Source organism: Phyllopteryx taeniolatus, chromosome 6, assembly GCF_024500385.1.
Source record: "Phyllopteryx taeniolatus isolate TA_2022b chromosome 6, UOR_Ptae_1.2, whole genome shotgun sequence".
In the NCBI taxonomy this organism is placed as follows: domain Eukaryota; kingdom Metazoa; phylum Chordata; class Actinopteri; order Syngnathiformes; family Syngnathidae; genus Phyllopteryx; species Phyllopteryx taeniolatus.
In genome coordinates this window covers 19,109,815-19,133,640 of record NC_084507.1, presented here as the reverse complement: position 1 = coordinate 19,133,640, position 23,826 = coordinate 19,109,815, and the positions used below count along the sequence as shown (strand labels likewise).

Below are 23,826 nucleotides of genomic sequence, written 5' to 3'. Positions count from 1 at the left end.
GTCTTAAGCACAACATAGTACACACATGGACAATGAATCAAATTTTAGTGAATCCAAATAAGGCATTGTTATGTGGTCCAACAAAAACTGGGCAGTACATTTCACTCCAGAATTCCTTGCCGGTCTTGAGATTTCATTGCATCCTGCACAGATTCTAGACACCCTGTGCCGGATGTAACAAAGAAACCCCAGAACATACAGTAACCGACAGCAATCTTACTGACGCCACATTTTGCTCCAGAACCTCTCGACAGACTTGAAAAGTAGTTGTAGCATGCAGTGATTTGTGACACCCTGTGCCAAATGCTGAAAAGCAGTCCCAGAACATAACCAAGCTTTGCTCTGAGAGTGTCAAATTTGCTTCTGTAAACAAATTTGACTGTACCGTGTGTACAAAGAAACAAAAACTGAACCAACTATGAAATGCATAGGAAGCTTGGTTATGTTGTGGTGCTGTGGGTGCAGGACACAGTGAAATCTCAAATTTTCCATGGGTCAAACCCCTGTTTTTATGAGCCCTGATCTAAAACCTTATTAATAGTCCGTTGAAGGAACTGAAACATGCAATCTGGAGAAGGCACCCAAAAAAACATGCCAAATTTTATTTTAGTGACCTGTGTGTTGACTGGAAGTCTTTTAGCTGGAAATGGCACGGAAAAAGTTACTTCAATTATTACATTTTTTTTTTGTACACCTTGCGATACTCCTTGTCCAAAATGGGTAAAACCTGCTCAAAGTCTGATTTAAAATTACTGTGTTGAGTGGGTATCTTTTATCTGGAAAAAAAAAAAAAAAAAAAAAGTCCCATAAGAATGTTAAACATTTAAAAAAGGCTATTTTCATTGTTTTACATACACGTCTCATAAAAAAATGCACTAGAATGACTTTTTCACAAATGAGTGAGTCACAATTATAACAATAACAAATATTGACAATGTAATTTGCAGTATGTTATTGAATTTCCCAAATGCTACAGTAATTGTTTTCAATACTAATATCTTAAACGCTGACCTCATTGTGTACACCTGCACCATTCAATGAGCTCCGATAGGCAGGTACTTTTCTTAGTGTTGTGTGATTGGCCGAGGGTCTGCGGGAGGCGTGGCTTCACTATGGCGCAGCACAGGTCCACTGTTCCCATGCTCAGGTGACGCCTCTGTCCCCCCTCAAGGACATTTTCACCCACCAGCTCAGCATTCCTTGACGTTGGAAAATATTTTTTTACTTTTTTGTTGTTTTTTTTTTTCTTAAAAATGAAAAGGCACGAGGGATTAATTGGTCAAATCTTGATTATTATTTTAGACTTTGTTTTTCCTGGTAAGTACAACTGTATTCTAATAATACTAAGACTTTATTCTCATATTCCAGATTTTTTTTCTCAAAATAAGATTACTTCAATATTATAGTTTTTACTTTTTGCGGCATGGTGGCCAAATGGTTAGCTCATCTCCCTCAGAGTTCTGAGGTTGTGGGCATACCTGTGTGGAGTTTGCATGTTCTCCCCGTGCCTCCCACATTCCAAAAACATGCAGCCATCCATTGATCCATTTTCTTTACCGCTTATCCTCACTAGGGCCGCGGGCTGCTGGAGCCTATCCCAGCTATCTTAGGGCGGGAGGCGGGGTACACTCTGAACTGGTCGCCAGCCAATCGCAGGGCACATAGAGACAAACAACCATTCGCATTCACACCTACGGACGATTTAGAGTCCTCAATCAACCTACCATGCATGTTTTTGGGATGTCGGAGGAAACCGGAGTGCCTGGAAGAAACCCACGCAGGCACGGGGAGAACATGCAAACTCCACACAGGCGGGGCCAGGATTTGAACCCCGGTCCTCAGAAGTTTGAGGCAGACCAGTCATCCACCGTTCCGCCCATTTATATATATATCATGTTTGCTTAACAGCAAATGCAGTTTTCACAGGTCAAAGCCAAAAACAAGCACTCTGTAATGTTTAATCTAAAACACAACATTTGTGTATATATATTTATATATATATATATATATGTGTGTGTGTGTGTGTGTTTGTCTTGCTACAGTGTTACTACCAAAGGTGAGGTATGCATTCCCCCCCCCCACCCCCAATTTAAAAGAGTTCCCAGGTGTCTTCATAACATGTCTGTGGCATGCTTTTGTCAAAATAGCCCAAGAATCAAGAATTATTGCACTTAACATCCCATTTTTTTGTCTCGCTGAACTTAGCCTGTTTTTAAGGGGCAACGGTTAACGCCGCCCCATTTACTACTGGACAAGTGGCGAGTATGGATTTCATTACCATGACAACCGTGGGTGTGTGGGAGGTCTAGGGGATTTCAGCTCGGTGAGCATCTTTTTTCCCTAAGAGAAAAACAGTCGAGAAAAATGGCAAGCGCCCGTCAATACAATTAAAGAATTTTCACTCGTGAAAGCAGCTCTTCAAATTCACTCAAGACAACTTTCGAGGAATCAAGTATGTGCCACATATCAGAAAGTGACAATGTTAGTTACACTAGCCTGTGCATCCAGCAAAACTCAAAGCAGCACTGCTCACCTTTTGGCTTTTGTGGGGAGTTAGGGGTTTTGTGACAAGGTGAGCGGCTTTTTGCATAAATTGAACCCAGATTGTGGGTAAAAAAAAAAAAAAAAAAGTTAGCATCCGCAAAGACAATCGAAGCCTTTTCACTCATGGAGGCAGCACTTCATACACGAAAGACAACTTCAGAGTAATCAAGTATGTGCAGCCTACCAGAAGCTAAAACTGTTAGCTATAGCAAATCTCTGCATCCAACAAAACTCAGTTTAGCTCTGCTTACCTTTAAGCTTGGGGAGCAAAGGTGTTTAGATTAGGTAAGCGGCTTCTACTTGCATAAGTGGAACTGAAAGTGTGTGTGTGTTGGTGACCACCCATAAATTAGCTGAATTGTGACATCACAATCCAGCAAAATTCAAAAGCGCTAGCTTATAGACACATTTTGTGTACAAAGCTTTTAAAAAGTCAAGTATTTTTTTTTACTTTCTGTATTTTACCTGATTTCAAACCATCAGGTTCACATGGCGAGCTGCTCGTTTCGGCGGTGAGTGCCATGCGGTTCGACACCCTTGCAGGAGCCAACCTCACCCTGACCGTGTTCTTCAGCGGGGCGCCAGACCCGGCTGTGACATGGTTCAAAGGCCGACTGCCCGTCGTCACTTGGACCATCGGCTCAGACGCCCCCCCGGACGTGGCGGAAGAATACAGGGAAGTGCTGAAGCTCGAACCCAACGGATCCCTCAGCTTTGTCCATGCGCCGCTAGGCTACGGCGGAGACTACACGGTGGAGATGACCAAGTCTGGACTGGGCACAGCCTCCATCAATTTCACTTTGAGGGTTTTTGGTGAGTAGGAGCAAGTCAAAAATTTTGTACATCTGATTCCTTAAAAAAAAAACAGTAAATAGAGTTTTATTTCCACTTTTTTTCCTTGGAAAAATTAACTTCAACTTTGTAATGGTTAGTGTTTTTTCATCAGAAAGAAAATGTGTAATAATTTAAAAAATACATCTTAAAAAATTTGATTTTTCTAAAAAGCCTTTTTTCCATTTATTCTCATACACTTTCATATTTCAAACTTCAAAATGTGTTTCTTTTTCTATCTGAAATTATAAATAATAGGCCTTTTTGATATGCAAATACTTTTTAATATCATGATATTCTGATTTTTCCCCCCCCCCCCCGAATATACCTACTGTTTTTAATCTTGTGATGTGACTTCTGGGAAAACAACTTTTTTTTCTGAACGTAAAATCTATTCTTTCCCACTTTTTTGTACACCTACCGATACACCGATTTTACAGCTACTCATACACATACTATTGCTGCATTTATCTAAGTTGATGGGTTTCTCCTTCAGAAACCTTCCAGAACGTAACTGTGACCGCTTTTCCTGAGTTAATCCAAGAGGGCAGTGAACAGTTTCGGCTGCAATACAGCATGCTGCGAGGCGTGGTGGAGCAGCAGCTGTGGTTTTTCAACGGCCACCCCATACCAGGAGGAGAAGACAGCTTGCATTACTTTGTGCAGCCTGCCAGCCTGGCGGTCCGTGAGCCCCACCGGAACGACACGGGACGGTACACGGTGTCACTGAGCAACCCCTTCAGCAACGTGGCGCTTCACTTGAACGTCACCATCTTGTGTATGCCTTATTTTCCTTCAAATAGATCTAATTACAGAGGTAGCTTAAGTATTCACACTATTATGGGGTTCCCTAAGGATCTATGTTGGACCCCAAATTATTCATATTATATATTTATAGTATCTGCAATGTCTCCAAAGTCTTCAAATATGTCTTATTTGCTGATGATACAACTCTCTGCAGCTCAAGGAAAAACCTAGAACAGCTTCTGACTACTGTGGAAAATAAATTAAATACATTGAAAAAATGGTTCGACATTGATTAATTATCACTAAATTCAAACAAAAATACAGGCAAAAATCATGATCAATTCTACTAAGATAGAAAGAGTGTCTAAAAAAATGTGTGTGTGTGAAAATAATTATTGGGGAGTAATAATCGATGATCAAATATTTTGGAAGTCTCATAGATAACGTGAAGTCCATGATGTAAAAACACCATAGCTATTCTTCATAAAATTAAGGCTGTCTTAAATAAGAAGTCATTATACACACTTTAATGTTCAGTGTTACTGTCATATATGATTTATTGTGTGGAAATATGGGGCCACACATAAAACCAATACTCAGCCATTTTTGTAAGCTACAAAAAAAGCCATCAGAATTATTATTTGAGCTGGCTACATAGAACCAACCAATCCACTATTTATTAACTTAAATACATTCAAATTTCGGCGGCACGGTGGCCGACTGGTTAGAGCGTCGGTCGGCCTCACAGTTCTGAGGACCCGGGTTCCATCCCTGGCCCCGCCTGTGTGGAGTTTGCATGTTCTCCCCGTGCCTGCGTGGGTTTTCGCCGGGCACTCCGGTTTCCTCCCACATCCTAAAAACATGCATTAATTGGAGACTCTAAATTGCCCGTAGGCATGACTGTGAGTGCCCTGCGATTGGCTGGCAACCAGTTCAGGGTGTACCCCGCCTCCTGCCCGATGACAGCTGGGATAGGCTCCAGCACGCCCCGCGACCCTAGTGAGGAGAAGCGACTCAGAAAATGGATGGATGGACATTCAAATTTCACAACTTACTGTATTTGAATTCAAAACAGCACAAGTAATGTATAAAATACATAATTTACTTTGCCACAGTACTCAGACGCTGGTTGAAATTCATGAGTTGTTACAACCTGAGGGGAACTGGTGTATTTAAACAAGTCCAAGACATCCATCCATCCATCCATTTTCTGAGCCGCTTCTCCTCACTAGGGTCGCAGGCGTGCTGGAGCCTATCCCAGCTGTCATCGGGCAGGAGGCGGGGTACACCCTGAACTGGTTGCCAGCCAATCGCAGGGCACATACAAACAAACAACCATTCACACTCACAGTCACACCTACGGGCAATTTAGAGTCTCCAATTAATGCATGTTTTTGGGATGTGGGAGGAAACCGGAGTGCCCGGAGAAAACCCACGCAGGCACGGGGAGAACATGCAAACTCCACACAGGCGGGGCCGGGGATTGAACCCGGGTCCTCAGAACTGTGAGGCTGACGCTCTAACCATTCGCTCACCGTGCCGCGTAAGTCCAAGACAACAAATTGAAAAAAAATGTCTTCCCCTTTTATCCACAACTGAGCTACTCTTATCATCTTCGGTTTCATATAGTTGCATCGCAGTCAGTATCACAAATGTTGCCTTAAAGAAAAAGAAACACATTTGGATTAGAATGTTTTTATGCAATAGTGGTCCAAGTCCAAAATTCCATCAATATTTAATGAACAATGGTAAAGGACATTCACTTATAATAACATACAGATGTACTGTCACCCAAGCTACTTACTTTCTGAGTCTTGTATCAATCCATAATGGTCTAAGTCCAAACATTCATAAATCTATAAATATTTCATGAAATATGATAAATAATATTCACTTATAGTAACATAAAGATGCACTAGCACCCAAGATAAAGCACTACTTACTTTCTGAGTCTGCTATCAATCTCTGAGCATTACTTTCTGGGATGTTGGCCCAGTGTAGCACTGATGAATCATGAAAAGTGCTGAGTGCAATAATGGACTACCCCTATACTGTATGGCAAAATTGGAACTAAACCTTGACTTCATGCATATTCATCTGAAATATATGCCTTTTCTCTATTAATTTCTGCACTTAACTTAAACATGAAACAAATTGAGTTAGCCCACTCTAGTTCTCAGTGGCTCGATTGCACCAACATTTTTGAAAACGGGACCATTTATTTGACAATTTATTGTTAGCTTTTCAAAAAAACAAACATCAACACCATCAACGGTACACATTACATATTTTATCTGTCATATATTTTGCTGTGTTTGGCCCAACCCTTTTACAGCTGCTTTCATTTGAGTATTTTAGTATTACTGTAATTAATGTTCCTGGGTTGCAAATCAATACTAGTAATATAATTTTTGTTCAAGAGTACAGCTGTGTTAGAACACATTTAGCTAAGAAAAAAAGAAAAACTTTGGTATTAATAAGTCTTTTTTGATTATTTGTGTAAGAGGCTTGTGTTGGTTTGGGTGACACACTCCCGTTATGGCTAAAAAACTGAAAAAAAGAAAGGACTTACCTTACTTAGGTCTACCAATCGTCAAAGCAACTAGGTTGATGATGAAATTCCTGCTGAGTCATATAGCTTGCTTCTATTTCTCTTCGTCTAGTTGACTTAAAAACTTTTAGTATGTTTAGAGAACTTCAGAGCATAATTATTACTTTTTTAAAAAAAACTAAATGTTTTAACAATTACAAAGAAGATATATAAACAAAATTTATCTAATCTCTTTATTTGTAATCCATTCATTTCTTTTGTTCTGTATTTGGTCTATTCCAGATGGTCCAGATGAGCCCAGAATCCAAATAAACCCAGTTCAGGACTTTTACGTAGCAGAAGATTCGCTCACCCTGTCCTGCCAGGCGGGTGGGTCACCGCAGCCACTGGTGAAATGGACGTTTGGTGGTGAAACCCTGGCTGACAGCCATGCTGGGGTCCTGAATCTCACCCGGGTGCAGACCAGCCAAGGAGGTCTTTACACCTGCGAGCTGCGTAACCAAAAGACAGGAGTGCAACGACACCAGAGCGTCGCGTTACGTGTTTATGGTATGTTGACTTACACAGCCCAGTTTTAAGAAGCTGTGCACACTTGTACAGCCACATTATTCCAGATATTTATTATTACTTCCTCATTCCAAAATATTTCATTTTTTTCCTAATTGAGTTGACTTAGTCTCTTTTTTTTTAAACACAAAAACCTGGCATTTGAACAGGTGTATATAGACCTTTTGTACCCACTGTAGTCTGTGTTTATTCTTGTTAAGTTTAGATTTTATTCTCGTAAATTTACAATTTGGTGTAAAATTACAAATTCATTTTTTAATTGACTTTTTTCCTTGCAAATTCAAACTTTTTCCCGTGCTATTAGGAATTTGATCTTGTAAAATTTTGACGTGTCCTTGTAATATTCCAATTTGTTTTACAGCAATATTCAGTTTATTCTTGTAAAAGTTTGTATTCTTATGGCTTCTCTTAAAATTGTGATGTTATTGTCGCAAATTTCGCCGTTTTTATTGTAATACTACAATTGTTTCCTTATATTACAACTTTATTCTTGTAAAATTAAGACTTTTTTCCTTGAAAAATTGCCACTTTTTTTACAGTAATATTCCGAGTTTATCTTCAAGAATTATGATTTTATTCTCATAAGAAAATCCCATGTTTAGATTTTATTTTTGTAAAATTAGGATTTTGTTCTCATATTATTTAACTGTTTTTCTTGTAATATCACCGATTTGTGTTCCTTAATATTATAACGTAACGTAAAATTATGATCTTTTCTTGTAATAGCACCAATTTTATCCTGTAATTTTACCACTTTATTCTCATTAAATTATGACATATATTACCACACCTTTTGTTTAGATTTTATTCTTTAAAATTAAGATTTCATGCTTGTAAAATTACAACTTTATTCTCCTAATTGTGACTTTTTTCTTTTAATACTACAACTTTCCTCCTTAAGTATATAACTTTATCCTCATAAAATTAACAATTTTTCCCCCTGTAAAATATTACGACTTTATTCTAATAACCATTGCAATTTTTTTTTTTTTATCTGAATTTTCAATGCTCTAGAATGCTTTCCATAGAGTGCAGACCTGTGTCTGAATGGGTTTTTTAAAATTGCCATTCGTTTAGATCACTTTATTTCTCCTCATATCAGAATAAAATTAGATTTTTCTTTTTTCCAAGAATTAATAGTATAATTTTTTTTACATTTAATTATTTAGTTTTTACAAGGAAGTTATATGAATTTGTAATTGTTCGGGAAAAATATTGTGTTAAATGAGAATGAAGTCCTTATGTTACAAATAAAGTTGGAATTATATGTGAATAAAATTGTGATATTACATGAAAAATGTTGGACCATTTCTTATACATGTTCCCCGGTATAGAGAGACCACCAGGAAGCCCGCACTGTTCCGTGATTTCAGAGGACAACCTGAGCTTGCAGTACGGCTGCCAGTGGTCGGGAGGAACGCCACCAGCCAGGCTGTCCTTCCCGAATGTCAGTGAAGGCAACGGCCTGGAAAACTTCACCTTGACCATGAACGCGTCAGTTGAACTGGATGGGAAAATGGTCACCTGCGATGCCGAACACCCCATAGAACACAACAAGTGTAACGTCACAGCAAGTAGGTGTCAAGTGACTTTTGTCTACTTTAATCTCATAATAATAGGACTTCTTTTCTGAATTAAAAAAAACAACTTAATTTTCATGATATGATGACATTATTATTATTTTGTAAATACATTTAATTTATACAAAATTAAAAACAAAATTCAAAAAAGAAAAAGACCTAATTTTTTCTCTCAAAAACAAATACAATTAATGGTATTACGATGAATGTTTTTCGCAAAGAAATACAACTTTTGTAATGTGACTTATTCCTGCAAGAATTCAACTTTAATCTCATAATATTCTGACTTTATTTCTTGAAATAAGGGAGTGGATGCATGCCATACTAATTTCACCGCAGCATCTCAGAGAGTTTAAGATTATTTGTGAGCAACTGTTCCATGAAGAGGTGTATTTCAGGCTGACCGGGGAGCAGTTTCAAAGAGAGATGCAGAGATGTCTCGATATATCATTTTTCTGTTGTCCCAAAGCTTGGATCGCTGGGACATCCCAAGTTCCTCCATTTTCCTCTTGCCATTTACAAATCACTCTGCCAGCCCCTCTCCTATCTGATGTATACACAACCTACTTCGGCATTCTGCAAAAAGCTCTTCCTCCTTGCTCGGGTGTATGGTGAAGGGGGACAGTAACGTAGCTTCTGTGGGAACTTTAAATGTCTACAATGTCTTTTTTGAACACAAGATGTCACCAAAGATGACAATAGCTGGTGTTTAGGCTTCGTACGTATTTACATACAACACCAATTCCAATGAAGTTGAGACGTTGTGTTAAACATAAATAAAAACACAATACAATGATTTGCAAATCATGTTCAACCTATATTTAATTGAATACACTACAAATAAAAGATGTTTAATGTTCAAACTGATCAACTTGATTGTTTTTAGGAAATAATCATTAACTTAAAATTTCATGGCTGCAACACATTCCAAAAAAGCTGGGACAGGTGGCAAAAAAGACTGAGAAAGTTGAGGAATGCTCATCAAACACCTGTTTGGAACATCCCACAGGCTAATTGGGAACAGGTGGGTGCCATGATTGGATATAAAAGGAGCTTCCCTGAATTGCTCAGCCATTCACAAGCAAAGATGGGGCGAGGTTCATCTCTTTGTGAACAAGTGCGTGAGAAAATAGTCGAACAGCTTAGGGACAATGTTCCTCAACATACAATTGCAAGGAGTTTAGGGATTTCATCATCTACGGTCCACAATATCATCAAAAGGTTCAGAGAATCTGGAGAAATCACTGCATGTAAGCGGCAAGGCCGAAAACCAACATTAAATGCCTGTGACCTTCGATCCCTCAGGCGGCACTGCATCAAAAACCAACATCAATGTGTAAAGGATATCACCACATGGGCTCAGGAACACTTCAGAACACCAATGTCAGTAAATACAGTTTGGCGTACATCCGGAAGTGCAACTTGAAACTCTACTATGCAAACCAAAAGCCATTTATCAACAACACCCAGAAATTCCGCCGGCTTCTCTGGGCCCGAGCTCATCTAAGATGGACTGATGCAAAGTGGAAAAGTGTTCTGTGGTCTGACGAGTCCACATTTCAAATTGTTATAGGAAATTGTGGACGTCGTGTCCTCCGGGCCAAAGAGGAAAAGAACCATCCGGAGTGTTTTGGACGCAAAGTTCAAAAGCCAGCATCTGTGATGGTATGGGGCTGTGTCAGTGCCAATGGCATGGGTAACTTACACATCAGTGAAGGCACCATTAATGCTAAAAGGTACATACATGTTTTGGAGAAACATATGCTGCCATCCAAGCAACATCTTTTTCATGGACGCCCCTGCTTATTTCAGCAAGACAATACCATACCACATTCTGCACGTGTTACAACAGTGTGGCTTCGTAGTAAAAGAGTACGGGTACTAGACTGGCCTGCCTGCAGTCCAGACCTGTCTCCCATTGAAAATGTGTGACGCATTATGAAGCGTAAAATACGACAACGGAGACCCCGGACTGTTGAACAGGTGAAGCTGTACATCAAGCGAGAATGGGAAAGAATTCCACCTACAAAGCTTCAACAATTAGTGTCCTCGGTTCCCAAACGTTTATTGAATGTTGTTCAAAGCAAAGGTGATTTAACACAGTGGTAAACATGACCCTGCCCCAGCTTTTTTGGAACGTGTTGCAGCCATAAAATTTGAAGTTAATGATTATTTGCTAAAAACAATATTCAATGAAATATAGGTCGAACATGATTTGCAAATCATTGTATTCTGTTTTTATTTATGTTTAACACAAGGTCCCAACTTCATTGGAATTTGGGGTTGTATATCATAGCATATTTGTATAAATGAAATACATGTATTTGTCTTTTTTCTTTAAGATACCAGCCATAAAACAAACTTTTAGCAAGTTCAGCTTCAACCATGTCATCAGTCCAAGTTAGTCAGCTGTCCTGTTTTCCGCCTTGGTCACGTGGCGTTCAACATATAGCGGAATGGAGGTGCTTTCTGACATCACTGCAACACCGCTCTCGAATAGAAAATTTTTCTTTCTGAGGGTGCATCGCTTCAAACGACCTCTGCAGTTGCCACGCCGCGCCGGCCACCTCAGCGCATACACAATGAATGGGTTCATCGACAGCCAAGTGCGGTGTGAAAAGGCCTTTTTCTTATAATAGTATGACCTTTTCTTAGAAAAATACAACTTTAATCTAAATTTACAATTTGTTTTACTGAAATAATCTCTGATTTATGGCTTTTTGCTCGAAGAATATGATTTATTTTTTATTTAAAGCATCCTTTTTTAAGCTTTAATAAACACTGATTGGTTCTCTCCCTCCCAGAGAGTCCACAGAACTTCCTCCCAGCCGTGAGAACCCACGTGGACTCTGAGGGCAAAATAGTGGTGAGCATCCGCTGCCTCAGCCGGGCCGCCCCCTCCGCCGTGGTGTCGTGGTTCCGAGGTGGCGAGCCGGTTGGCGACGGGAATCTCATCAGTGTTGACACCACCCGCCTCGACATCCGCCATCGCAACGTCAGCATGCTCCTCCTCCAGAACTACACCTGCACCTGCCGCAACCCCCTGGGTGGCCGCAGCAAAGACGTCCAATTGCAAGGTTGTCCACACTTTTTACTTTCTTACTTAATCAGTTACTTACTTCCTTAGTTACAGTGGAACCTCCACCATCCATTCTTTGAGACAGGTCCTTTTTTACTTTTTTTCTCAGAAAAAAATACAACTATAATCCTTATATACAATGTTTCACCTTTTTTAAAATTAAAATATACTTATTTTTGTAATTTTTTTTAACTTTAGGAAACGACAACTTTAATTTCATTGAAATCATGCATTTCGTTTTAAAACTACATTATTCTTCTTGTAATAGTTCTCAATGCCCCTCACCCAAAAAAACAACTCTTGTAATGACTTTTTTCTTTTAATATTGTAACTTTTTTTGAAAAATAATATTCTACCTTTTTTTCTTAAACAAATCTGACTTTATTCATGTAATTTGACGAATAAGTTTTTGTTCTTGTATTATGCCTTTTAAAAAAAAAGACCTTTTGTAACAGAGACTTTATTCCTTTAACATTGTATCTTTTTTTTAGAAAAGAATTGAATTCTGAATTCTTGTTTTGAAAAAAAAAAAGAATCTGACTTCATTTTTGTAATCTGTCGAGGAGTTTTCTAAATAAAGATCTGATTTTAATTTTGTAATATGACTAGTACTTTAATTCCTCTAAGACATTTTTTTTTTTTTTAATTCTTGTGGTTTAGTTAGTTGTTGTTGTTTTTGTAACATGGCCCAATTATTCCGTCATACAATACTCTAGCCATTTAAAGGTATTGCTTGAATGAATAAAACCTTATGTGTATTTAAGTAATCATATCGCCCATATTGTTCTGAGCAAGTATGGTTAAGTTCCATTTGCTGTTATACAGTATGTTATCATAACACTCACTCCTACTTTTTTTTCCAGCATTCTTGGAATCCAAAACTGTCGATCAGCGAATATTAAAGGCATTTTCCAGCATAAACCTTCTATTGTGTTGTGCCTGTAATTTCAACTATTCTCATTCCCAAAGTGAAAGACAACAAAGAGGCCTCAGATAGAGTCTGAATACCTGAGGTTGCTTTTTCCTCTTGAACAAAGCGCTTCACTGTTGACAATTGACTCTACCTCCTCACTCCCAATATCTCCCAGGGCCGTCCATCTCCAATTTCAGTTTGTTCCCGCACAAAGACGGAACCATCGTCACGTTGACTTGGGAAGTCCCGCCCACCTCCATCGTCACAGGTAAAAAGAAGAAAAAAAGAAAAAAAATGTGTTACCGTAGCAACCCGCCCTACTCATTCCGATGTTTTCTTCTCAGCAAAAGTGCGTACGTAGGGAAGACGCAATGTAAGGATAAATATTTTGTGTAAATAGTGTGTCATTCAGCAGTGTGGTGTTTGGGAGAAAACACTTTCAAAGTGTAGTAAACAGCATAAGTGTCACATGTAAGCCAAGCATAAAACAAAAAACAAAAAAAAAGCAGATTATTGCGTCAACAATTATGGCTGGTCGAGTGCCGAATAGAAACTTCGGAGGAAGCTGCAGTCCCATCCTGCAGTATATACAGTACATCTTGTGTCATTTCTTTTAGATTCCGTACGATTCTTCTTCTAGTAAAGAGAAAAAAATGTCCTTTTATTTGAAGAGTAATTGTGGCTGTTCGAGTACTGAAGAGAAACTTGGTTGTATACTTGACTATCTGCTAGTTATCCATCTATTTGTTGGTTAGAATGATAATAATCTTATTCGGGAAAAGAGTCATATTCCTTTAAATTTGACAATCAATTGTGGGCTGTCCGAGAGCTGAATAGAAACTTATTTGAAAGGTTGAATGCCTGCATGTTTTCAATTTTTGCTGATGAGAACACTAATAATGTTTTTCGAGCAAAGAGCAATATTCCCTTAAATTTGATGATCAATTGTGGCTGCTTGAGCGCTGAATGAAAACTGAATTGAAAACTTGAATATCTGCATATTTTCCATGTATTTTTTAATCTTGTTTTAGCAAAGAGTAATATTGTTTGAAATTTGGCAATCAAGTGTAACTGCTTGAGCGCCGAATAGAAACTCAAGTTTACTTGAATAGTTGTATATTTTCCATCTATTTGTTGGTGAGAATGCTAATAATTTTGTTCTAGCAAAGAGCAGTATTCCCCTACATTTGACGATAAATTGTGGCTGCCCGAGCGCTCAATAGAAACTGATTACTAACTCACGTTGTGATTCAGGTTTCGACATCCAGATGAGCGGACCGGCCTTGGTGAGTGCAGACGGTAACGTCAGTCAGTCCAAAGGCAGCACAGACGCTTTCTGCACCATCCTGCCCAAACCCGGGTCGGCCCGAAGCGCTGACGTCTTCCACCTGGATCCCAAATCCACGTATCACTTCCGGGTTCTTCCCAGAGCTCTGATGGCCGAAGGCCGGCCAACGAAAGCCCACCGGATCGGCCCTGGTAAGCAAAAACACAACATGATGACGATCTTCAACTGTCACAATGTCAGAAATACACTTTACGCTAATGATATTTCGCTGCAATTTATCATCATTTGAGACAATATTTATTTTCTTAATCAGTTTAATGAAGTGATTTTATTTTACAACCCCAATTCCAATGAAGTTGGGATGTTGTGTTAAACATAACTAAAAACAGAATACAATGATTTGCAAATCATGTTCAATCTATATTTAATTGAATACACTACAAAGACAAGATATTTCATGTTCAAACTGATAAACTTTATTGTTTTTAGCAAATAATCATTAACTTCGAATTTTATGGCTTTTTTATGGCTTTTTTTATTTGTTGTTTTTTTGCTTTGTTATGTTTTTGTTGTTGTTGTGACCGACTAGGTGAGGGTCTGAGCGGTCCGGCCATCGCCGGCATCGCAGCTGGAATCCCGTGCAGTCTTCTCTTCCTGCTTCTGGTGTGTGGCCTTGTGTATTTGTGCCTCTACTGGAGCAGAGTTAAAAGACGGGGGACAAGATATCCAGTGTCCAGAGCCGCGGACAAGGTCAGAAGCCATCTTTTTTTTTTCTTTTTCCAACCCATCGTCCCTAACAGCCATTACAGTAAGCCAACCCTATTTGCGCGAGATAGGGACCAAGCTCTGCCACGATCAGGGAAATACCGTGAATGGGTGACACCCCCATAAATTGTTTTCCATTGCCTATACTGTGGTAACTTGACTTATGTTTTGAATACATTCCATGACCACACTCGTAATGCAAATTACTTGTATCTCAAATCAACTATACCCTTTTGAAATGAATGGAGATGCCATTAATACATTACAGCCCGCCCCCACCCCCAAAAAAAGAACAAAAATTGCAACATTTTTTTTTAAAAAAGAAACACTCTACAGCATTGCACGTTATAAAATCATACAGTAATAACATAACTAAATCAAATGTAAAGAATTTCAAGCAAACAAAGAAATTCATTATTTCATACTTTAATTCACTGGACAGTGTGCTACTTCTTCTGGTCTGTTCAGTTTGACCACCAGGGGGCAATATAATACAGACATACATGCATGCATATAGGGCTGCACAATGATATACAACCCCAATTCCAATGAAGTTGGGACGTTGTCCATCCATCCATCCATTTTCTGAGCATCTTCTCATCACTAGGGCCGCGGGCGTGGTGGAGCCCATCCCAGCTATCATCGTGCAGGAGGCGGGGTACACCCTCAACTGGTTGAGTTGGGACATTGTGTTAAACATAAATAAAAACAGAATACAATGATTTGCAAATCATGTTCAACCTATATTTATTTGAATACACTACAAAGACAAGATATTTAATGTTCAAACTGATAAACCTTATTGTTTTTAGCAAATAATCATTAACTTAGAATTTTATGGCTCCAACACGTTCCCAAAAAATGTGGTTTGGCATTGTCTTGCTGAAATAAGCAGGGGCATCCATGAAAAAGACGTTGCTTGGATGGCACCATATGTTTCTCCAAAACCTGTATGTACCTTTCAGCATTAATGGTGCCTTCACAGATGTGTAAGTTACCCATGCCATTGACACTAAAACAGCCCCATACCATCACAGATGCTGGCTTTTGAACTTTGCGTCCATAACAGTCCGGATGGTTCTTTTCCTCTTTGACCCTGAGGAGTTCAAGTTCCACTTACGGATGTAGCGCCGAACTGTATTTACTGACATTAGTTTTCTGAAGTGTTCCTGAGCCCATGTAGTGATATCCTTTACACATTGATGTCGGTTTTTGATGCATTGCCGCCTGAGGGATCGAAGGTCACGGGCATTCAATGTTGGTTTTCGGTCTTGCCGCTTACATGCAGTGAGTTTTCCAGCCCTACATACATGCATACGTACATACACAGATGTGATGATCACAACTAAACTGCAATAATATTACAAATTTTTCGTAGAGTATAAAGAATGAATTGTTAGCCTAATAGCATAGTCGACTGAGTCATATTTGAACGTTTTAGAAAAACTATTTTTTTTGCAAGCACTTTGGTACTCTTTATTGATTTGGTAATACTAGTACCATAAGTTAAAAATGACTTAGGCAATTATACTACTATGCCAATGATTTTTCACCTTGTTGGAGGTACTGAATCCCGCAAGTTTCATATACGCATTCACCCGAACCCTTGGTAAAGGGATAAACGAAATACAATTTTTTTTCAAATTCAAACCAGGTATGCATTTTATTAGCACACAAAATTAACCACGCATCAGTTGCACACAAAATCACTGTGTTCAAAGAACAAAACCAACAAAAGATGAATTTCAAACAAAAGCATAGCTCAATAAAAATGTATTGTAAATGAATGTGACTTTTGCTCACAGGCATTTCTAGCCAGTTTGGGGCACCCTTAAATTTGTTTTTGTTTTTTTTGTTACCCTATGCCCTTTTTAAACAAGCTTGGAGAGTGCATAACTATACAGTTCTTGGTTGAAACGGAATATTTTAACAGCAAAAACAGGAATCTGCAGCATTATCTTCTTATCTTTGATGGTCTCTTGATGCGGCTCCCAGGTAACAACCACCCAGACGCAGGCGCCTCACAATCTGCTGCCAGGAGGCCCAAAGTCTCCCCCCGACTACAACCGATTGCGTCAGGTGCTCCTTCCAATTGTCTTCTGTTCGTTTAAGAAAAAATAAAAAAATAAAAATAACCAAGAAGCAGTTTTTTGTCTTCTTGCAGGCACCGTCCATTCTTTCAGTGGCCCCGCCCTCCTTCGTCCCCCCACCTCCCGTCAGAGTTGCAACAACAGTCTGAGCCAATTGAGTTTTGGACAGTAGGCTTTATTTTTCATTTTGTATTGTGATGTACATATTATCTATGCTCTATTACTGTCTGCAATTTTGTCAGAATAAAATTTTCCACTACTCATATTTTACTGCAGTTTATCTTCATTCTTTGATCATGTATTTTTTTCATAACTTGTATAGCAATAAATATATATTCTACATTTTAAAATTTAACTTAATGAAAATATGAACTATATATATCAAGAGTTTGGATATTTATAGTTTGTGGTAATTTTTTAATAAGTTTTTAAATTTGAATTGAAAGTATTGGTATTTTTAATATACTTTATTTAGATTTTATTGATAGTAAAAAGAAAGTATAATACAGTATTTAAAAATATATATAAACAGCTAATCTATATCTATCTATCTATCTATCTATCTATCTATCTATCTATCTATCTATCTATCTATCTATCTATCTATCTATCTATCTATCTATATATATATGTATCTCAAATATATATATATACTATATATAAATTTATATTTCAAATTAAAATAGATGTTTTTATTTGTCTAATATTACTTTTAGCGATTAGTTTAAACATTTATTGTAATGCTCATTTTTTTTTAAATACATGTATAGTTGGAATATTTTTGTAATTTCAAATTAGCAATTTATTTTATAAATATATATATATAACCCCCAAATGTATTTTCCAAGAGGAAGCGGTTGTCATCGTCTTTGGTGTCCTTGACGACCTGTTTGTGTCTCGCGTTCAACGCGGCCCAGCCACTCTTCTGCACTCGTGCATCCTGTAGGCACACATGTAGAATATACCTGCAACACAAAACACATTAAACATCTTTAATGGCCTTTTAGTCAGGCATTTTTACTTACATATGATCTGTTAAAGAAATGACTTGGAGTGAACTTGTTCGGGTTTTTTTTTTTTTTTTTTTTTTTTTGTACCTGCAAAGAAGGTCATGAGCAGAGCTACCCATCCCAAGATGTATGACCATGAGAAGCGCCAGTCCCCGAAGCGCTTGCCCAGGAAGTTGACCGTCACCCCTGTGTAGATGGCCATCGCCAGCAGCACGAACAGCGCTACGGTCGGTAACAAAGTTACTCTTTTAAACTGCGACGACAACCTTTATGAACATCACTTGATTTGTTTTTGTGCCACCCACTTGAAACAAAGAACATAATGCCGGCGGCGAAGGAGCGATTGAACCTCTCAAAGGCCGAGAAGTGGGCAAAGGACAGGATCCCCGCGATAATGCCAGCGAAGCAGGACATGGCCGAGAGGATCATGAAAGCACGCGTGGCGTTCCAGTAGGCTACCAAAAAAGACAAAGTACACAAATGTAACTACTGTATATACAGTGTTACCAGTTTAATTTGTCTTTGACCAAGCATATGCCAAATCAATTTCCCCCAATGCAATGAATTGAAATGTCATTAATCCGTTTCAGACCGCAAAAAACACCAGAATTTTTTTATGTGTTTTAATGAAGAAAAATAGCACTGTACTGTATTGTATAAAAACATACAATGGATATAAAAAGTCTACACACCCCTGTTCAAATGCTAGGTTTTTATGATATAAAAAAATGAGACAAAGATAATTAATTTCAAAACTTTTTCCACAATTAATATGACCTACTGTATATCTTGTTGAACTCAATTGAGGGAAAAAAATTCATCTTTTCGAGACGGGAAGTAAAAATTAACAAAAATAATAATCCAACATTTAAAGTGCTTCTAACCACAAATAAACTTCATCTGTTCTAGTACGTTTTTCCTGACATTTTTGTTGTCTCATCCTACACCAGAAGCCATGGTCCGCAGAGAACTTCCACAGTATCAGTAGGATCTCATTGTTCAAAGGTATCTGTCTGGAGAAGGGTACAAAAGAATTTCCAAGGCAGCAATTATACCTTGGAACACAGTGAAGACAGTCATCATTAAGGGCAGAAAATATGGCACAACAGTGACATTACCAAGACCTGGATGTTCCCCTAAAATTGATGAAAAGACAAGAAAACTGCTCAAGAGGCTGTCAAGGGGCTGACAGCAGTATTGAAGGAGTTGCAAGAAATTTCTGGCAAGTATTGGCTATTTGGTATGTGTGACAACAATCTGCCGTCTTTTTTACTATGGGGTAGGATGGCAAAACGAAAGCCTTTTTTTCCAACTAAAAAAGAAAAACTGAAACCAAGGTTCAATTCTTTTGGCCATAATTCCACAAGGTATGTTAAATACAACCGTAATCATCATAAAAAGAACACCAAACCTACAGTGAAGCATCGTGGGTGCAGTATCGTGCTTTGCAGCTGTTTTTCTTCAGCTGGATGTGGGGCCTTCGACAGGGTGGAAGGAATTCTGAACCGTTTAAAATAGCAGTCGGTGTTACCAAAAATCCTTCAAGCTTTGGCTCAAAGGCAAAAAAATTTAAAAATAATAAAATAAAAAGTCAGGAAAAGGCTACTAGAACATCTGAACTTTCTTCAGGGTTAATTAGAGGCATTTTAAATGCTGGCAGGTGTGTGCTGACTCCCATTTAAGATGAGATTAAATGTGATTGGTAAATTCTGAAGCCATCCCTCCTGTTATAGGTGGGTGCGCACACTTGTGCTACCACATTATCTCAGTTGTTTATTTTTTATTTTCCCTCTCAAATATTTTTTTTCAATGAAGTTGTATAGCCACACTTTATTGTCAATTTGTTTTAAAGATGGATGGATGTCAACGGCACTTACCGATGCTGTCGGTCTGCATGTGGCACTTTCCCGACATGCAGTAGCGCCACAGGCCCTGGTGGGCGAAGCTACCTGACAGGTGGTATTGCATCCAATAGTCGGTGGCTGTGGAGACCACCAGCAAGATGTTCCCCACGATGGCACAGAACAGCCCCCCTCCCATGAAGCTGTACATTGTGAGCGAGAGCCTCGGACAGCTTCTTCGGGCCCCTGACAACGTAGATGTTGGTCAACATAGCCCTGATCTCATTCAGTTATGCATTCACTTATTATATGAATATATATATATATATATATATATATATATATATATATATATATATATATATATATATATATATATACACTTATATATACTTGGGTGAGAGGTCAGTCATTGTCATAAAGAAGAAGTGAGGCTGAAACTGGCTGAAGCAATATTGAAGACGAGAGAAGCATGGATAAAACGGGAAAAATTGAAGAAATACAGACAGCTGCCAATGGAGCAGTGTGTCTCGAGGAACAAAACTAAAAAGAGGTCATCATCATTGACAGATGACGATGGCAATCACAGAGATGGGGAAAGAAGAAAAAAAAAAAAAAAAGATCAAAAGTTGCACAGGCTCGTCCCCTGACACTCCGGACAGAAACAAAGGAGGTAAGAGCTCATTAGCTCGCTTGCCGTGGCCCAATGGTTAAGATCATCGCCTACCACCGTGGGGGACCTAGATTCAAGACCCCGACTGGACCATCCGCCAACATCCCCCTGACTCACGGCTGTGGTGTCCTTGAGCAAGACACCGATACCCCGAAATGCTCCCCGGGCGCTTCAGCTGCCCCCTGCTCCAGTGTGTTCCACTAACATGTGTATGTGTTCACTGTGATGGGTTAAATGCAGAGAACAAATTTCGTGTGTATGCATGCATGTTCATGACAATAAAAGATGATTCTTCTTCTATTCTTCTTCTTCTTCATATGCTGTTTGTTATATTCTAAATAATTTTATATAAATCCAATTTTATATATATACATATATATATATATATATATATATATATATATATATATATATATATATATATATATATATATATATATAATATGCCCGTAGGCATGACTGTGAGTGCGAATGGTTGTATGTTTCTAAGTGCCCTGTGATTGGCTGGCAACCAGTTCAGGGTGTACCCCGCCTCCTGCCCGATGACAGCTGGGATAGGCTCCAGCATGCCCGCGACCCTAGTGAGGAGAAGCGGCTCAGAAAATGGATGGATGGATGGATATATATATATTTTATTTTTTTTTTTTTTTCTCAAAATACAATTTCAAAATAAATTTTAGCAGGTAAAAATATACAAATAAAAATGTCATTATATTCCTTCATTTTTCTTATGCTGCTGCACCTTCCCTCATCCTTTTTGTGATCCGATTTCATGTATTATTTCATCATGATAAAAACAAAAAAATCCATCCATCTAAAATTAGGGTTAAAAGGTTTTTATCAAGCTGCTCCATCAACCTGATTGTATTTCATGTATTTAAAATATAACTGACATTATTTTATCAGATTAACATATCATCATAATACCTAGGTGGGAAGAAAGTAAAATACACCTTGGAATTTTCAATTCTTACATGCCATAATATAACATTTACCACAATTAATTACAAGATAAAATACAACTTTTTTTCTTCATTCTTCTCAAGCTGCTACACCTCTCCTCATCCTATTTATTACCTTCTTTCATATAAATAATCTTCTCACTTTGTAGAGACAAAAAAAATCCTTCCATTTTGCCGTTAAACGTATTTTAGCAGTTTTTTTTTAAATTACAGCCCTGGAAAAAAAATAAACAGACAAAAACAATGGACCTTTTTTGTGTTTTCACAATTTTTTATTTTTTTGCAAATTAATGCTCTAAATGATAATGTTTCTATTGGGAATTTGGGAGTTCTGTTGCCAGTAGTTTATTATTTAAAAAAATGTCATGATTAAACATATAGCTCTAAATAGACAAATCGGAGAAATTATTGCCAGAGTTCTAAAGTTAATAAATTAAAACACTCCACATTTCTCAAGCTAATAATCAAGCCTCTGTAAACAACAACGGGATGAGCAACAATTACATTATGATTTATGTTTTTGTTTTTTTATGACACATACTTTTCAAGTCACACATTACAGGACATATTTTTCCTGTAATGTAAGGTAAGCCACCTTACCTTAATTCCTCAGGCAGCGAAAGTGACCAAGCGTTGAAGCCGGGAACGAGCGCAACGTCAAAAGAGGACCCCCGAGCCCAAAGTCCAAAAAGTTATCCCTTCCGCTTTTCTGTCGATGGAGGCAAAATCCTTTAATGGCGGGCAGGGTGTGTTTTGGGATGCTGCTGCTGGTGTTTGGTGGGGATGGGGGTGGGTTGGGATGGGTGGGTCCTTCTGGAAATGCTTGGATGTGCAAAGGCTTGCACTACTGCGCGGGTCAATGGAAGCTGCTGAGGTCCACGTTTTCATTCATGGGGCAGATGCAGGCGGCATGCAACATGGGCTAAATATGTTCATTATGCCAGTGGTTCTCCAAACCTCAAATAATACTTAACTCTCCAAGTACCACTATAATGACCAATATTAAAATACAGTCGCATAGTGGGCCCAAGTGTTCATCAAAACCATACTAAAAAGTATATTTAACCTTATTGTAAGCCACTGTAACAAAAAGAACAGTTAGAACATTATCATTGTGGTTAAAGGTCCCAATTTTTGGCTATTTAGACCACCATAGTGACTTCCTAACATGGGCTTAGAATAAAAGTGTCAATTTCATTTGAAAAAACACTTTGGTTTTGTCATACTAGTGTCCAGAAAGGGCCCCTCTGACAACTACTTCTGTTTGACACAATTTTGTATCTGCTTTGTCCATATTTGGCTAAGATCGCCCCTTTTCCTCTGATTGGTTGCCTCTATGTAGAAGACCCACTTGTGAGAGCACACTTGTTTATGTTGACAGCGCTAGCTCGCGAGTGGAAAGGGAAGTCAGAGATCTTCGCTAGTGACATCGATAAGATGGAGAAATTTGAATGACCTGATTTCAGAAAAACGTCTGGAACTCAGGAATGCGTGGACGATTTTAATTCATATGTCACGTTTACTGAGGCATCATAGAGCCAATATAACATCCCAAACAATAGAAAACATTTGTCTGGTAAAATAGGGGACCTTTAAGTATAGGAACATTTAAAAAAAAATGACTTGAATAATTACATATTTTGTGTTTTCAGATTTTATTGTGTTTATTATAACACTTAATATTAGTGTGCTGAAAACAAGTGATATAAATTTACATAATAACGTATTGGTTTTATTTTTTTGAATGTTTTTTTATTTTGATCCACTACAACACAAGTGAGAAATATTTTAGTGATCAATTTATTTAATTTAGTGTGTTTTGATTTCTTTCTTCTTATTTTCCAATCTACCTAATAATTTGTTTTACTTTTTATTATTTCATTTTTTTGATTTTACTTTTTATTGTAAGGATTTTATATTGCACTTTATTTGTTTATTTTATTCTGTAGAAGTGAAATTACAGTGTATGAAGTTATAAAAATAGTATATTATTATTTTCTATATTTTATATTCATCCATCCATTTTCCATACCACTTCTCACGAGGGTCGCGGGCATGCTGGCGCCTCTCTCAGCTAACACTGGGCGAGAGGCAGGTTACACCCTGGCGATTGGTCGCCAGCCAATCGCAGGGCACATACTGTATAAACAAACAACTATTCGCACTCACATTCCCACTTATGGGCACTTTCGTTTCCAATTAACCAACCATGTATGTTTTTGGGATGTGGGAGGAAACCCGAGTACCCGGAGAAAACCCACACAGGCACGGGGAGAACATGCAAACTCCACGCACGCGAGGCCGGATTTGAACCAGGATCCTCAGAACTGTGAGGCAGATGTGCTAGCTAGTCATTCACCGTGCCACCTATATTTTATATTTTAT

General features: G+C 38.3%; 2 protein-coding genes across 4 annotated transcripts; one reads left to right on the top strand and one right to left on the bottom strand.

Moving 5' to 3' along the window:
- The first annotated feature begins 52 nt into the window (after nt 1–52).
- vsig10l (V-set and immunoglobulin domain containing 10 like) lies at nt 53–17,220 on the top strand. 2 transcript variants are annotated; one of them, XM_061775794.1, is made up of 11 exons: nt 53–1,317; nt 3,028–3,357; nt 3,872–4,153; nt 6,956–7,222; nt 8,575–8,814; nt 11,625–11,897; nt 12,988–13,080; nt 14,067–14,291; nt 14,690–14,850; nt 16,861–16,944; nt 17,030–17,220. In XM_061775794.1, exons 1-11 carry the CDS (start codon nt 1,254–1,256, stop codon nt 17,102–17,104), a joined length of 2,094 nt encoding a protein of 697 aa, XP_061631778.1. In that variant the 5' UTR covers nt 53–1,253; the 3' UTR covers nt 17,105–17,220. The 2 variants fall into 2 exon arrangements, with proteins under 2 accessions (XP_061631778.1, XP_061631779.1); XM_061775795.1 differs by lacking the exon at nt 3,872–4,153.
- On the bottom strand, nt 16,498–22,200 carry lim2.5 (lens intrinsic membrane protein 2.5). 2 transcript variants are annotated; one of them, XM_061775802.1, is made up of 6 exons: nt 22,042–22,200; nt 19,843–20,052; nt 18,271–18,420; nt 18,053–18,187; nt 17,842–17,920; nt 16,498–16,964 (listed from the first exon to the last, which is right to left on the bottom strand). In XM_061775802.1, the coding sequence occupies exons 2-5, from the start codon at nt 20,015–20,017 to the stop codon at nt 17,859–17,861; spliced, it is 522 nt and encodes a 173-aa protein (XP_061631786.1). In that variant the 5' UTR covers nt 20,018–20,052; nt 22,042–22,200; the 3' UTR covers nt 16,498–16,964; nt 17,842–17,858. The 2 variants fall into 2 exon arrangements, with proteins under 2 accessions (XP_061631786.1, XP_061631785.1); XM_061775801.1 differs by lacking the exon at nt 16,498–16,964 and having other exon boundaries at nt 17,110–17,920.
- Nucleotides 22,201–23,826: the final 1,626 nt, after the last annotated feature.